Here is a 16,678-nt window from a genome sequence, read left to right on the forward strand (position 1 = left end):
CAAAATAAGCAGTTTAAAAAGTTGATAAGCAGTTTTCCCTTTTCCTATGTCATTTGTTTCCTTCAATGAATATGGAATGAGAAGCCCACTGGATTTCTGCATTCTTTAGCTATGTCTATATAGCAGCATTATTTCAATACACACTATTCCAGATGAGATTTTCCAGAAGCTTATTTTGAAATAGAGCATCCACAAACAAAATGTGTACCAAAATAGCACTCAATTATTTCGAAACAGAGCATCCAGGAACAATAGAGCAGATAGACGCTTTTTTGAAATAGGCTGTTATTTTCTGTCTACACAGCCCCTATTCCAAAATATCTGCATCTGTTTCAGAACAGGTGCTATTCCTCACAAAGGCCGTGGCCACACTTGGCCAAAACTTCAAAATGGCCATGCTAATGGCCAAATCGAAGAATACTAATGAGGCACTGAATTGAATATTCAGAGCCTCATTAGCATTCGCACGCTGCCGGCTACAGTGTTTCAAAAGCGCCACTTGAGCTGCGACTACACAGGGATCCTTTTCGAAAGGACCCCTCACATTTTGAAATCCCCTTAGTCCTCTCAGCTGAGAGGAATAAGGGGATTTGAAAATGTGCAAGGTCCTTTCGAAAAGGACCCCTGTGTAGCTGTGCACATTTGAAAGCAGTGCTTTCAAAACGCTGTGGCCGGCAGCACACAAATGCTAATGAGGTGGCTGAATATTCAGTTCAGCGCCTCATTAGTATTCTTCGATTTGGCCATTAGCGTGGCCATTAGCATGGCCATTTCGAAGTTTTGGCCAAGTGTGGCCACAGCCAGAATGAGGTTTACGGAATTCAAAACAAGCCATCCATTACTTCAAAAGAGAGGCTGCGTTCTGTAGGCACTCAAAGTTATTTTGGAATAGCGCTGTATTTCTGAAATAGCTTTGCCTAGTAGACATACCCTTTAGAGCCACTTGAACGGAAGCTAATGAACACATTCAGGGCTAACCGTATTTCTAAATTTTAAAATACACACTCTTAAAAGTTGTTTCCAAGAAAAAATATCCAGTATTAAATAAAAACAAAACAAAACCACACTCCTGTTTATTAGTGATTCTTAATGTTCCTAAAATTGTATTTTATAGTATTATAGTCTCAAATACCCACATCCACTGCCAAGTTTCAGGTTGACTTGCCTGTAAATAAACTATTCATCATACCACCACTAGAAAGTAACAGTTCCGCCTCTCTCCTTTTCCCTCCATAACAGTTAACGCATTGAAAAACATTCCAAGTCTCAGAAAAATAATGAGATTATGTAGATAGGAACAGCAAATGACCACACTATATATGTGTGCAAACTGAACAGCCGCTGAGCATTTAAGAAAAACCCCTGTGATAATCATTTGGTAAAAATTATATTGGTGAAATAAATGTCATATTTACTTTATGAAGCCCCATCATAAAATGTGACAGACTTCAGTTGTCCGCATCCCACACATCCTAAGATTGAAACATTCAAAAGAAAAACAAAAAAAACCAAAAAACTACACAGTCTTAAGTGTGAAATCTTCCGATCAAACTGACTGAATTGATTGGCCCAGAATAAATGTAAAATAGGGTGGTAACAACTCTCTATATAATGGCCACAATACCGCTTGAAATCCTTGCTTTGGACTGGCTATCCTAAAAACAAAAATAATAAAACCACAGGCTTCCTATGATCTTGACAAAGAGAATAAATGCAGCAAAACACACATTTGACATTTTGTTTAATGATCCTAAAAGAGAACAAAATATTAACTATTTTCAAAACATTAAATCCCAACTACATTTCCCCTTGTGTAGAAAACGTATGAGATAGACTCAGCAAAGAACTCCCTAATAAAATATCAACTCATCTCCTCTACCCACTTTATTGTTCTCGTTATAGCTGTAACCACCACATTCTCTCTGTGTTTGCATTCCCACTGATAGCATTTGAAAACTCCTCAGTAAGCACATTTAGTTCATAGTTCCCATAGGCAGGAGAAGATAGGAGGATCAGACATCCTCCAAGCACATGCTTGATCATTAACAACTCATTTTACCAAAAGGATATCTCACACACAAAATTACTCAATTTTCAGTAATTTCTGATCTTTGTACATATATGCTCACACCTTTGTCTGTTGCAACGCTTTCTACTGTGACGTGAAAAAATTATTTTTTGTAATGGTAATTGAAGTGATGGCGAGAGAAAGAAGAAAAGGTAGAGGTAAAGGTGACAAGGAAAGCCAATTTTCAACTGTTATTTATAAAAAATGTACTAGATTCTGATCTCAGTTACCCTGGTGAAAATTCAAAGTAATTCTTCACTGGTGTTACTCCAGATTTAAACCATTAACCCCAAAAGTCAAGCTTCGACTAGTTAAAAGTCAAAATCAAAATTAGGGAGAAGAGATATCAGATAATAAAACCAATATTAAAACTAAAAGGGCCCGCGTGCATCCTGCATTCATAAAATGACTATAACAAATTTCAGCATACATGGAATCATGCAAGCTGTAATATAGACGTTCTGTGAAAATGTGATAGTTGAGCCAATTTAAAAACAGCTAAATGTGTGTGTGCACTGGTAATCCAAATGTCTAACCTAAAACGTAAAATAAAGGAAAATTAATCACATGTAGACAATTTTTTTTATCATATACCGTTCCACTGGTGTGCTGTTTCTGGAAACACCCCAAGAGAACAACCAAACATGCAGATACGGTAATCATATCTTCCATTAGGTAGGGTCTGAAAAAATGAGGGAACTGTGCAAACTCTCTTACTCCTTTTGCAAAATTTAGGCTGAAGCAAGGCTCAGGGCAGGTCTACAGTACAACGGAAAGTTGAATTAAGATATGCAATTTCAACTACATTAATAACCTAGCGAAAGGTGACATCCTGTGATTTGGGTTTCTGCATAAAGGGAGGTCGACGGGAGGCTGCACTCTTGTCTTGTTGAATTCCCTTACTCCTAATGGGTAGCAGAAGTACTATGGGGGGTAGGGGTGCCGTGGAAGTTTGATTTAGTGCATCCCCAGTAGGCGCACTAAATCGAACTCCAGAAGATCGACATCAGGGTCGATCTTCCCTGTAATGCAGATGTAACCTCACACTTTTGAGTTACTAGTGTTAGATAGGGCATAACATTATCATTAATGTCCTGGCTTTATCCATAATCTGTTAACCACTATTCATACATAAGAAGATACATGTAAACACTTCAGGGCAGGAACTGTAAGAGCCTGATTCTCAATTAGCTTTTACTGTATGTAGCCATTTACATCTGTGACCCTGCCGCACAGTGTATCTATAAACCTGTATTAAGATTCATAAGCATTCAAAACTATTTCACTAAAACTGTATTTCATTGCTTTCTCAATTGTTTCCAGAGAATGTTTTATGTAGAGTGGAGAGCGGTTAATGATCCATGGGCATTAATTTTTAATAAACAACAAGTGCTTTTAAACTGTTAGAGCAGTGAGAAAATGCAGATGGAATGTCATCCCTGCAACGGTGCTAAAACTCTATAAAATACCAAGTTTTTGGCCCCAGACCTTTAACAAGGAGGGCTTCTTAAAGTCAGTGGAGGTCAAAGATTACTTTATTCAGCAAGAATAACACTATTAACAGCTATTGCTCTTTCATGTCACCACAGTTAACACCCACACCTTTCAACACTGGTTAATGCATGCCAGTGAAGGGAAGATTGGAGTTGCTAAGGACAGCCAGCTCTCCTGGAATATTCTAAAACAGAATTTATACTGTGCTTTACAAACAATCTAAAAGGATCAATGTGCCTTATGAATCTATTGTAGACATAGAGAGAGAGAAAGATGGATAGATGAGAGCATATAAAAGCAAGTAAATCTGACTTTCTATATTGATTTTTCAGAGGACACTGTAGAGCACTTTTGTGAAGCCTTATATATCATTGCAAAGGACCAAATGCCATTGTGCACATATCTCAAGGATGTCAGGATATATTATCAACTGATGCACTGTTGTACTCTTTCATTACATACTTTTATAAATAATCTGCTTTTCATTGCAGAGGAAGATGTGAAACCACTACAAACTGAATACACCTCAAAACAACCAGGAGACAATACTCACAAAAGGATCTTTAGAAAGCTTTGCGCCATAATTTGGGAGATACCTTACTATTTAGTTGTTATTATATCAAAATTTGCAATTCTTTGAAGTTCAAGTAGGCTGCATCTACACTACAGTGGTCTTTCGAAACGAGTTCTTCTAGAAAATCTCTTCTGAAAAAAAACTTCTTTGGAAAGAGAGCATTCACACACAAAAAAATGGATTAAAAAAAAAAATCAATCCACTCTTTCAATAGAGAGCATCCACACAGCTCTCCCCACCTCCCCGCCACCGCCCGACACTCCCCCACAACTCTTTCAAAAGAACAGACCATGGACTAAAAAAACCTATGCCATGAGGACCGCTCTTTTGAAAAAAGGGCCCCCAGGTCGTCAACACACGTGGGCTGTGTCTACTCTTGCATTCCTCTTTCAAAAGAGGAATGCAAATGAAGGGAAATCGAAAATGCAAATGAGACACTGATTTCCAAAGAGATTCTTTCGGGGAGGGGGCAGTGTAGATGGGGCTCTTTTGAAAATAGATCCTATCCTCGAAAGAACACTTCTTCCTATTTTATTCCAAGAAGAAGGGTTTCTTTGAAGATGGGGTTTATTTTCGAAAAAGCCCCATCTACACTGCTGTTTTTTCCTTTTGAAAGAATCTCTTCCGAAAAGAGATAATGCAAATGAAGCACGAGATATGTAAACCAGTGCCTCATTTGCATTTTCAGTTTCCCTCATTTGCATTCCTCTTTTGAAAGAGGAATGCAAGTGTAGACACAGCTTCAGGCTCTTCCTCCTCTGGAAGAGGAAGAGGGCTGCCGGAAAAAGTCCTGCATTCCTTCAATTTCAGATCAAAAGAGTGCATTTTGTTTGTAGATGCTCTGCAGGTTCCTTTAGAAAAGGCCCATTTTTTTCAAAAGAACTTGCTAGTGTAGATGCAGCCATACAGTGTTACTATAATTAGCAACAAGCTCAAATTTTAATGATATGCTTTTAGAAATCAAAACGTGAAAATCTGCAAAATGCATCATACTCCTCTCTCCATTTACTTTATTCTAAATCATCAGCCAATCAGAATCTTATATTCCCCAAAGCTGCATAGCACTCCAATATCTTTAGATGACATTTGGCCACATAGGAGAAATAGACTGGTTTAGCTAACACATCTGCAACAGACGGAACATTCCTTTTTTAAGCAAAAATATTTTCTTTTTAAAACATGTTTCAAACAGGCAAAATGCAAATAATAGTCATAAAATAGGATAGGAATAATTTTAATACAGGCGTTTGGAATAGCTTTTATTATATAAACATGCAGTATTGATCAAGGTGCCAGAACTGCTCCGTTTTACTATTTTCACCTGAAGCACTCATAGAAAAACACACAATATATATACACCTCAAGAAAGACATAAAATAAATCACTAGTCTGCTAATGATTTGTTAATATTATGGTTTTCTGAATACCATGATAGGAAATGATTATATTACTAAATAGTGTACACAGGGGTCAACTCAGTCTTATAGAAAGTCTGTTTACGGAACACTTCAACGATAATTTTTTCAGGAACCAAACAAGCTCACTAACTTATTTATAAAATTGTGACAGGCATTCCAGGTGATTGGCGTTAAAGAGACTTGAATCATCTCAGACAGATACCACAGAAGAAGTCTGCTAATATACCTGTCTAATATACCAGCCTATTGGGGAAAACAAATAAAACAAAAACAAAACAACACAATTTACCTTCTTCAGTTTCATGCCACACAATCCCTTCCAAGTTCACACTGGTCCCAGGCTCACAGGGTCCAAGGCATTCAGGTTCTGTTACTACTCCAACCTCGCAAGTATTTACACCCACAGAACGAGTCCGTACCAAAAGCTGTTCAACTGGTGCAGCAATATTGGATGAAGATGAGGAAAAGTAGGAAGGCAGAATCTGAGGCGTGATACTGCTGGAAATCGGAGGTGGAGGCGCAGGCACTGTAAACAGGGGGTCAACCTGAAAACAACAGACAAGCTTACTGTAATGGTGCTGAGATTTTTTTTAAAGAATTATATCAATTTTAGAGCACATAGGCATTTAGTGGATGAGTTCAGTCTTGTTCTCTCAATTTTTTAACATGAATTCTACATGCTGCATATGAAAAAATACAGAAATGTCATGCTAAACAAGATAAAACACTAAAGTTCTAAAAGAATATTCCCTGCAGCCTTAAACTACTAGCATGAAATAAAAAAAGAATGAAAGCTGCTGTTTATTCTTGCCTCTGACAGAAGATTGATTTGTGAGTAGCAATTACTTTTGCAAAATGGTAAAAGCATTTCTCTTTTTTAAGAAAAACATGTATGAAGACTGTACAAAGACATAGAAATGCCATGTGTTTTCTTACACTATACAGAAGTGATGTACATGGAACAAGTCAAATACCCTATGTCACGAAACATAATCTCTTGTCACTCAAGCTTTTAAAACATATTAGGCTCATCTGGCTGATATCTCTGAGACACAATTCTATCTACAATCTACACACTTACAATGTCAGAGACTGTGGCTTCCTTAACAATCACAACTATCCAGCTAATTTATAAGGCTTACCATCACATACATTTTAGAAGAATAAAATTAGGTAAGTTTGCTATATGTTGATTTTAAAATACCACCACATCTTTGCAATACTTTAATTACAGCTGTCCAACTGGAGCTTTTCTGCATATGGGGATTGATCCTGCAAGGTGCTGAGCATTTGGGCCCAATCTAGCAAAATTCTTAGTCATGTGACAGAAATTTCTTTTAGTTTCCCATTCTGCATGCTCAGTCACATATTTATCCTTAAGCATTTAGAACTTTACTAGAGACATAATAAAACTGAAGTAGCCATGAGAAATGAGCTCCCAATTACACTGCTAAGTTAAACAATCCTCTATGTGCTTGTATATTAAAAGGACAAACTAAATGTTTCTTTAGTCTATCTAAGCCAAGACTCGACCAAGAAATCCTTCACTCCTTCACCCATCTGAATGTTAAAAGAATTTCACTTTCTTCTTTCAAACCTGTAATAAATTTCTTTAACTCCATATTCCTTTACTATTCTCCATACCTCATAATAATACCCAAGAGAGCAGAAGTCTCTCATTTAGTAGTCACATTGCTCTATGTTTCAATTAATGTTTCACATAAATGCAGTTTAAAGCAGATCAAAGTTCACACTGATAGTCCAATTTTAAAGCCAAGTTGACAAATGAACAGAGAGGGTGGGAGATTAGAGCACATATGGCACTATCCATACTCTCATATCTCAGAATGCTCATGATGAGAATTTCCAATGAAAATATGAAACAACCAAAAACTTTTTAAAATTGTCCTATGTTCCACTGTAACAACAAAGACAGCCAATTTCTCTTTTAAACATCATTCATACATTTGAAAATTGACTCTCGGTGCACACAAGTCTAAACTCTAAATATTTCCTTAAAATTTACCTATTCTTTTTCTTCATTGTTTGTAAATGAATTGAAGGAAATTATGACTGGAATGGCATGAACAAGACAAAACAAAGATAATTGGCTGGATTCTGATCACAGTTACACTGGCTAAGTGATGTAACAATAAGATCAAATTCTTGTCCAATTACAATAAGTCTAATAACATTTCTGGTCTGAAAACAAAGTGGATCGAACTTCCAAAAGTAAAGTCCCAATTTTTATCCACTATTCTGCACCCAGCACAGTGTGTCAAACTCTCAAATTGAACCCGCAAGGAAAATGCAAAAGATGAAGACCTTGGAAAACATGGGTAAGGTTTGCTGAGATTGAAGAACAACCATCAGGGTAACCTTGGAGTCAGCTAGAAGTTTTGTCCCAAGACAGACTGAAGTGGAGGAGACTTGTAGATAACCTATGTTCCACCCGGAGTACATGAGTTTAAGTAAGTATTCTACATAAATAAATTCTTTGTGTGTAATAGCATTTTCCAACTGTTAGCTATGAATATGTAAAATGCATTTGTGTTTACAAGCAGGATATTTAAAGGCCTGACCTACCTGCACAAATGCAATCTGCATACATATTTGTTTAATATTAATATTGACTGTTTACTTTCTTGTAGCAACCATTTTAAAATAAATTTTATTTCATACAAGATAACACTACACATGGAGGAGAAAAAAAAAATATCAAAGAATGCAAACATTACAGCAATTTGTAAAACCGAAGGCCTGATACTCCATTTCATTACAGGGCAAGCCTACCGACTTCAGTGGAGTTACTGTGGCAATAAAAATCTGATAAGAGTACAGAATCAGAACATATCACCTCGATGCATATCTTTCTGCCATGAAAGTTGCAGACATAGGTAACAGTAAAAGCAAGAAAGCTTTGCAGTATGGGCTGAAGCTAGCAGATCAAATACTAGACGACCCCCCAACAGATGAGCATTGCAATACTTCCCTGATCTAAGTATGAAATAAAAACATACCTATGTATGAACAGCATTCAGAAGATACTGATTCTATACTATACTATACAGATTCTGACCTTAACTTGCCAGCAGAGACTTCCCTGGCAGAGGAGACCTACTAACTGAAATAAAGACCACACTACTGGCTCCTGTCATGGCTGCTCTTGCCACCTAAGTGTTGTTCTGCATGGCAAAGATCTACTCTAGCCATGAAGTGCCTTAGACTATGTGTACACTAGCTCACAAGATCAACCTGCTCTGGGTCGATCTTCTGGGATTCATTTCACGTGTCTGGTAGGAATGCAAAAAATCAACTTCTCAGGGGTTGCAGTTGACTCCTGTACTCCTCATGAGATGCAAAGAGTAAGGGAGGTCGACAGAAAAAACTCCCTCATCGACCTTCTGCAGTGTGGATGGCCAGGTAAGTCGATTGAAGATACATTGACTGTGAGTACGCAACTGTTGTAGCTAGAATTACATATCTACAATAGTCTTTCTTTCCCTAGTGTAGACACAGCCTTAGTGATCGTATATCCTTTACATAAAGTAGAGGCGCTCCTAAGATGCTTGAACTCATGCTCGCACAGAATCAGGAAGCCAAACTAGCGAGTGCACACACACACACACACACACACACACACACAAACCTCTACTTGTTTCCCTTCTCATGTGCTCAGTGCAGCTCAGCCGCAGAGGACAATTTGAGCCCTGTGCCTTTGTAAAACTGAAATAAAAGTTAAATGAATTGCCAGGCTGATGGTTTGCAGCTGGGAAAAATTCTATGTTATAGATGACATCATTCTTCCAAAGGATGTACTCATCACAAAGAAGAGAACACTAAATGTGTGCTTCTGCACAGCTAGGAAAATAAGGGTGTATTTTAAATAGAGGAAAACAAAATGTTACTTTCTTTTCCTATTTCCAAAGCATTACGAACAACTGAAAATTAAAAAAAGAAAAAAAAAAGTGTGCATTTGATAGTGTACCTTTAAGCTATTGTTATAAATATTTTTATTCAGTTCTGGTTTCTCTTCACTTATTAATATTTGTTTAGATTCTACTGATAACAGTACAATACAGCTATAAGAAACCAGGAAGGAAAAAATTGCTAGGTGACTTATAGTAAAAAGAAAAATTGTTCTGTGCGATTAATACAATCATTAGTAGAGGGAAAGATTTTACTGTCTTTTGAGTTATGCCTGAGGTGAACATTTCCTCACTCATGATAAAAAATGTTGGGCGCTTTAATAGTCCTCCAACATTTTAAAATTATCCCTGGTTGCTTGATAATAATAAAGTGATAGTTTTCAGTGATCAGTGTGGTGTCACATGTGAGTTTTTTATGAATGCTTAAAAGAACAATGATGTCATCTATTAGAGCTAAGAGAAAGGCAGGAAGGCCGCCATCTCCCCTGGAAAAAAAGGCACATAAGTTTAACATCTGGTGGTGGCAGTCTGTCAACCTGAGGAAAGTTTATGTCAAGAACAGAGGCTCTGCAGTTTCTCACTGTTATTTTTGCATGATTATTCCCAGGTGCTGGTACATGCTGAGCAGTAGCCTTGCTATTTATCACACAAGAGAATCCAAAGGGCAGAGGGAGTTAAAACACAGGAAGGTTATTTACATAGATCGGAGCTCGTAATGTACGTAATCAAAGAGCTTAAAACAATCTACAGAAACATTAAAGCAATATCTCCTACATTCACCTTATTTATCTGAGTGCCAATTAATAATGAAGACTACAAAGCTAGATTGTTGTTTGAGGCAGCTTTCCATTGCAGAACATTTGATTCTGTCAAGAAGTGGTAGTTTTCAGGGCTAGAAAGCTCACTACAGATGAAGAATGTCTGCCAATGAAGAGATAGAAGTGCTTCAGTGAACACATCTCCATCTGAAGATGACAAAAGAGACATTTTCATGGCTGCACTATGAATGCATTGGTGACTATATTTGGGAGAGAGATTTTAAGAGAGAAGAAATGTTATCTTAAATATAAACATGTGTAGTCCTATTAATCTTATTCTACACACTGAAATTAAGCCAGTCTTCCCGATACAGTCACTAATCTCCAGCACAGTCTTGCAGTTTTAAAGTTTTTCCTCTCCTAAAGTTGGATTTCATTGAACACTGAGCTCCAGTTTAAAAAAACAAACAAACAAAAAAATAAAACAAAAAAGACTTCTGTCCTGTAGGGAGGAACTATGTCTCCAAGAGCCTGATTGCAGCTGTGGCAAACCCACACTTACATAAAAAAAGAATCAGGACTTTACACAAGCCTACAGATCTTGGGGTTGTGCTCACCGAAAAGTGACTTAGAATTTCGTTCCAATGAAAATGTTCTCACCTTTGCAAAGACTGAAAATTGGTGGTTTTAAATATATTAATGAATGTGTCTTTTCTGTTACCTAGTTATTTAGTTTATTTATTTAAACTATTAGATTTGTTTGGAAATCTATTTGTTTGGAAAGTATCTTCCTGAAACTCAAACTTGTTCTTTACTCAGATGGCAACAATACAACAAATACTAGCAGCTGTACAACAGCCAACAAACCTTGACCGTCAGCCGTGGTCTAGCAAAGCACTTACGCAAATGCATAATTATAAGTATTAAATAGTCTCCCCACATGACAACTCATGATAACTGTCTTTCTGCATTAGAGGCCACAGATCATAGTATCCTCACCCCTCTTTTTTAAAAAAAATGAGCGACTACACATCCCTTGGAGTATTCTCTCTCACAATCAACATAACTATTTCTGAGGCTATGTCTAGACTATTGTTGCTATTTCGGGATACAAATGTAGCCCAAAATAGCACCCAGCGGCTACTTGCTGCGCTAAAAATAGCAGCACTACTTTCAATGTGGTATTCTGTTTCTACTACCCTGTCATGAGATGGGTAGCGGAAGCCTCAAAACAGATGCTCATTTCCAGCTTTGGTGCTCTTTGGGTGGCACCAAGTTTGAAATAAGTTAACTCGAAATAAATTATGCAATTTGCATTGTGCAAATTGCATAAATTATTTTGAGTTACAGCTACAGTCTAGACACAGACTGAGAATCAGCTTCTAAGCTGAAGGTTCTGCCACCAAGCCTCTCTACATCAAGGTGAATCCAGCTTGAGTGCTTATAATGATAACTGTGGCACTATGGTTGGGGAAAGAGACAATTTTTTCTAAACCATTTTATAGGTCATTTTATGGTAAACACGCCCTTCCATTACAAAAAAAAAGACTTCAATGTACAAGAAAATGCGAAGTGTTAAAATTGGCAAGGTAGTTACCTTTTTTAAACAGATGTATGCACTTGCTTTTAATGAAGTGAACATTTCTCAAGTAGGGTGGGGGAGATTCAAAAATCTGTCCTTGAAGCAAGCTCTCCTTTTCTCCACATGGCTTGCCAAGATTTCAAGGCCAAGCAGATATTAATGTGGTTTTACTTCAAAGTACACCTGTCCATCTCTGAAACAATGGCCCTGCAAGGCCTGATTCTAATCCCATTTATGGTGTGTTAATTGGGGGTGTTATAATTAAATTCATAGAATTACATAATGCGGAACAAAAAATGTGAGGGGCAATTGACCAAGAATGTGTAGACAGAGATTTAAAACACAATTACTCTTCCTATTATTCTCCCATTTAAAGCTGATCGTATGAAATAACTCCTTCACCACCACTATCACAGATGAATAATCTTGGGCTCATCCGAAAAAAATCAGTTCAATCTCAGTTCACATATGTCATATTTAAATAACTACCAGCCTTGTAACTCTCAACAATCCACAAATCCAATCGCTCAGACACAGTATCTCTATAGAACAGGGTACAAAGTCACCAAAAATGTAAATTGCAGCTGCTTTTCCAATCATTTCAAAGCTCTGGTCACTACTCATCTGTAGTGCTAGTTAAAAGACAAATGTAAACCAAATCTACACTTTTCTTTACATTGAGAAAAATGTCAGTGAAGTATGAAATATGTATGGGGAAATATCAAGAAATCTTCTGTAAATATACTGCTCTTTACCATTCCACCAATATCTAAACAAACAGAAGCTCTGCTGCATTTTTCTAATAAAACAATAATCAAATATTGGCACGTAAGTATCTCAAAAACAAAATAACTGTATGACCTATGCTGCTTAAAATCCTCAATGCTGCACAAGTTTGATATTGTACTAAAAAGGATTCACTGCCTATCTTCAATATTTATTTAACAGTACAAGCCTTGTTTCATAGTTCCTCTGTATCAGCATATAGATATAACACACAAAATGCTTTTGAGGATAACAAATCAACATATACATATAAAGCTCTAACCATCTATCAGATTTGAGCTATTCCGCATAAACAGGACTGAAAACATAGAAGACCAACAACGTTAATGATCACTCACAACACAAACCAAAACCTTCCAATAAATCTGAATGCAGAAATAAACTCAAGAGATGCAAAACTACAGAGATAGCATTTCTGGACTTGAGGAGAAGATCTTGGAAAAAAGAAAATTAACGGGCAAGGGTAAAAATTCCTCTTCTTTCTTTGATCTTCTATACAAGTCCAGATGTGTGGGCTTCCCAGAGCAGCCCACCCCTTTTTAGAATGAAAAAGATTAGCATTTGACAGCTGCCTGCAATATTCTGCTGCCAAAGACTGCATCTGTGGAAGCCTGTTTGTCAATTCCAGCGTTTGTCAGAAGCATGGGATGATGGCCAGATGGCCACTTTGTCGATTTCTAATATACTTCTGTTTCAACCAAAGAAAATCCCATTGACTGGGATGGGTATATCTTAAAAATCTCTTTCACAACTATTCCCCATGACACTATAAGCTTTCCTGATCCTCCTCAAAATGGTCAACTCAGGCTACTTGATGCTTCTTTGGACGTAAGGGCAAAATAAACAAACAGTCTCTGGAATTAGCCCTAAATCTACTACCCTGTCTAAGTAGATTCATAACGTTTTAGGGACCGTGCCACAAGGCATCTATCTTTCTTTTGACTGTTAGGCTGGGTCTATATTTGCCCCCAACTTCGAAGGGGGGGATATTAATCAGGGTGATGGGAGATTACTAATGAAGAGCTGCAGTGAACATGCAGCACTTCATTAGGCTAATTCTCCCAGGCAACAACTTCAAAGTGTCAAACTTCAAAGTGCCAGCATGCGTGCAGCCGCGGGCCCTTCAAAGTGCCCGTGCTATTTTGAAGTTTTTGGGAAGTAAAGGCACTTCGAAATAGCATGGGCACACGCATGCCAGCACTTTGAAGTTTGATGCTTTGCCACGGGGCAGAATTAGCCTAATGAAGTGCTGCATAGTCACTGCAGCATTTCATTAGTTATCTCCCATCACCCTGATTAACATGCCCCCTTCGAAGTGGGGGGCAAATGTAGACAAGCCCTTAGAGTTATGGAAGAATATATATAACTAACTCCTCTTTCATACAGAAGTCTGATTATACCTTGAGTCTGAATTGTGAAGAGTTCTAAGTCCTAGCTGAAGTATCGATTATGGTTCTTTACATAAAGATATCTGGAAAGGACAAAGAATTCCAAGTAAGCATTCCACAACAAGGAAAAGAAATATACATATATATTTTCCTCAGTGGTCTGAAGAGAAGAGCCTTTAGGACCACCAAGTTCAACTGCCATTCAGGGCCAGGCAATGCACTACCGCATTCAGTTTATGAAAAAGCCTTCAGGGAGCTATGGAAATGCTGAGGTCCAGCCACTGAAAGCTGTACTGCTGATGACCGAACCTTGAAGAAGCTGGTACCTAACTCGATGTCTAGCCTAGCTTGTAGAAACTCCAAATCTCAGGTACTATGACATGGAGTAAATATACCCTTGTTCTAAAACACCACTGATACAAGGTATCTAAATTCAGCTACATATGCGAAGATGATGGCTTCTGGCTTGCAAGTGCTTGTAAAGCCTTGCCCAGTAAGGTTCTTTTCTTCAGGTTTACATTATCAATACCCAGGTTTAGAAAACAAATCAGCACAGATCCTTATGGCAAATAGGAGGTTGGTACACTAGTTCCGTTACCAGAAGTCAAATCTAGCTAGTCACTTCATGATAGCTGTATGCTGAGACAAAGGTCTCTTCAGGTAGTCTAAAGCCAGTAAAGACTCTCTATGACTTGATAATTTCTCACAGACTTTGATTGTCTACTGACCTGCATCCAGCAGGCCACCAAACCTCACACACCCACTCCTGAAAGAGACTCTTAACTTGTAGCTGAGTTACTGAACTACTGAAATCATGATTTTAACACATATCAAGTTACAGAAAATCCACAATTTACATTGCAGAAAAAGGTGATCTCCTCTCCCCACTCTAGGTCTCTGCCAATCTGATTTAGAGGAAAACATTCTTCAAAATCCCAAATATAGCAATCATTAGATCTTCGCATGTGGATAAGGTCCACAAGCCAGATACATGGAAAAGAATTCTCTGTAGTAACTCAGGATATGTCTGCGAAGTATCCCAAAATAGGTACTCTGTGTCTTTGAAATGTGCCCATTACTTTGAAATAATGGCACTGCTATTTTGGCATCCCTGCACTCCTCGTTGCAGAAGCATAAGGGATGCTTCAAAATAGCCTATTTTGAAATAAACTTGAAATAAGATACACAATTGCATAGCGCATTGCATATCTTATCTCAAATTTAGGGTGCTGTGCAGTTGTACCTCAGAGCTTTTCCTATCTAGTATCTCATCAACAGATGCTGAAGAAATTTGTAGCAAATCAGCTACATACCACTGAAGATAGTCTTACCATACCATGTCTTTATAGCAAGTATGTCAAACATACATACCCATCGAAAATTTTTGCAGCCTCAGGACTTGGTTCCTGCTGGGGTGTGGAAAACCCCTCAGCCCCAGGGCTGGCAGCAGTGTGGTCAGCTCCAGTCCTGGGGAAACCCCAGCTGCCCCGGGGCTGGGAGCCCTGCCAGCCCCTGCAGCCCCAGGGCCCTGGCTGGGGCCGGGAGAACTCCAGTAGCCCCAGGGCTGGGAGTCCCACCCTCAGCTCCAGCTCAGACTTAGACTTAGGTCCGCCTGTGCATCTGGGCACATGGGGCAACAAGTGCTCGCCAGCGATTTCGGTCGGCTGCAAATAATTCCGCCTCCTCCCATGATATACCATCCAGCTCAGGAACTCAGCCAAAACCAGGGAAACCCTGGCAGCCACAGGGCTGGGAGCCCTTCTGGCAGCTACATCCCTGGGGACCTGGCCAGTGGGGTGAGGAGGCAGGAAGGGGGACAGAGTACCTTATGTTTATATTTAAATTTAAAAAACATCATATATGAGCAAATACTTTTATACATCAAATTTTATGAACAATTAGTAACATTATAAAACAATAAAAATCATATTAAGTATTAAATTCTCAGTTAAAATTATGGTATTATATTCAAACAAGACTTGAAAAACATATTATGAAATATAGCCAAATGATGTATAATCACAACTTGCTCTTAGAAATACATTGTCTTTTGTGGCCCTGAAAGCTATCTGTTTTCCTTTGTGCAGCCCTGAGTAGGCTTTGAGCTTTGACATGTCTGCTCTATAGGCTCCTTTTCCAGGGTAAAGATGAGAGGCTGAAGCCTCATGGGATATCTACTGAATTTATTTTATCTGCTCGGGCCTCTTTGCATCTGCTAAGTCCTTCTGTACTTTTCTGTTATTTCTTGGCACCCTTGGTCAACTTATCGTTTGCCCCCCACCTTCTTACACATTCAGCCAAACTCTGATTTAGCTCCCAGTCTTCTAAATTCAGATGTGTTCTCAATTCAGGTTCATCGAGCCAAGTCAGTCCATCATGTTATTTTTATTATCTACAATGTGCATTGCCAAGAAACGAGTCTATGTCCTTGGACATTTCATGACTTCATTTGCTCCCCCTGCTGTATACCACAAACTTGGCATTCTCTAAGTTGATTCTACAGATGAGACTTTCAACGTGTTCTGAAAACACAATATATTTGTTTCTAGTGTATTTATAGACTACCTGCTTTCTTTCTGTGCCCATTGGCAGTGTCCTTTTTACTTCTAAATGCATTATTATTATTACCACCACCACAACCACAACACACACACACAAGATCACTACTACATGACAAAATG

General features: G+C 38.2%; 1 protein-coding gene across 3 annotated transcripts in view; it reads right to left on the bottom strand.

Moving 5' to 3' along the window:
* The window catches only part of ZNF608 (zinc finger protein 608), a 116,029-nt gene that overhangs the window by 61,611 nt on the left and 37,740 nt on the right, over positions 1–16,678 (bottom strand). For all 3 annotated transcript variants that reach the window (XM_074995017.1, XM_074995016.1, XM_074995018.1), the window contains exon 3: positions 5,844–6,099. In XM_074995017.1, coding sequence (XP_074851118.1) covers positions 5,844–6,099 — 256 coding nt within the window. The remainder of the gene's footprint in view (positions 1–5,843; positions 6,100–16,678) is intronic.

The sequence above is a fragment of the Carettochelys insculpta genome, chromosome 5, assembly GCF_033958435.1.
Source record: "Carettochelys insculpta isolate YL-2023 chromosome 5, ASM3395843v1, whole genome shotgun sequence".
Lineage (NCBI taxonomy): Eukaryota > Metazoa > Chordata > Testudines > Carettochelyidae > Carettochelys > Carettochelys insculpta.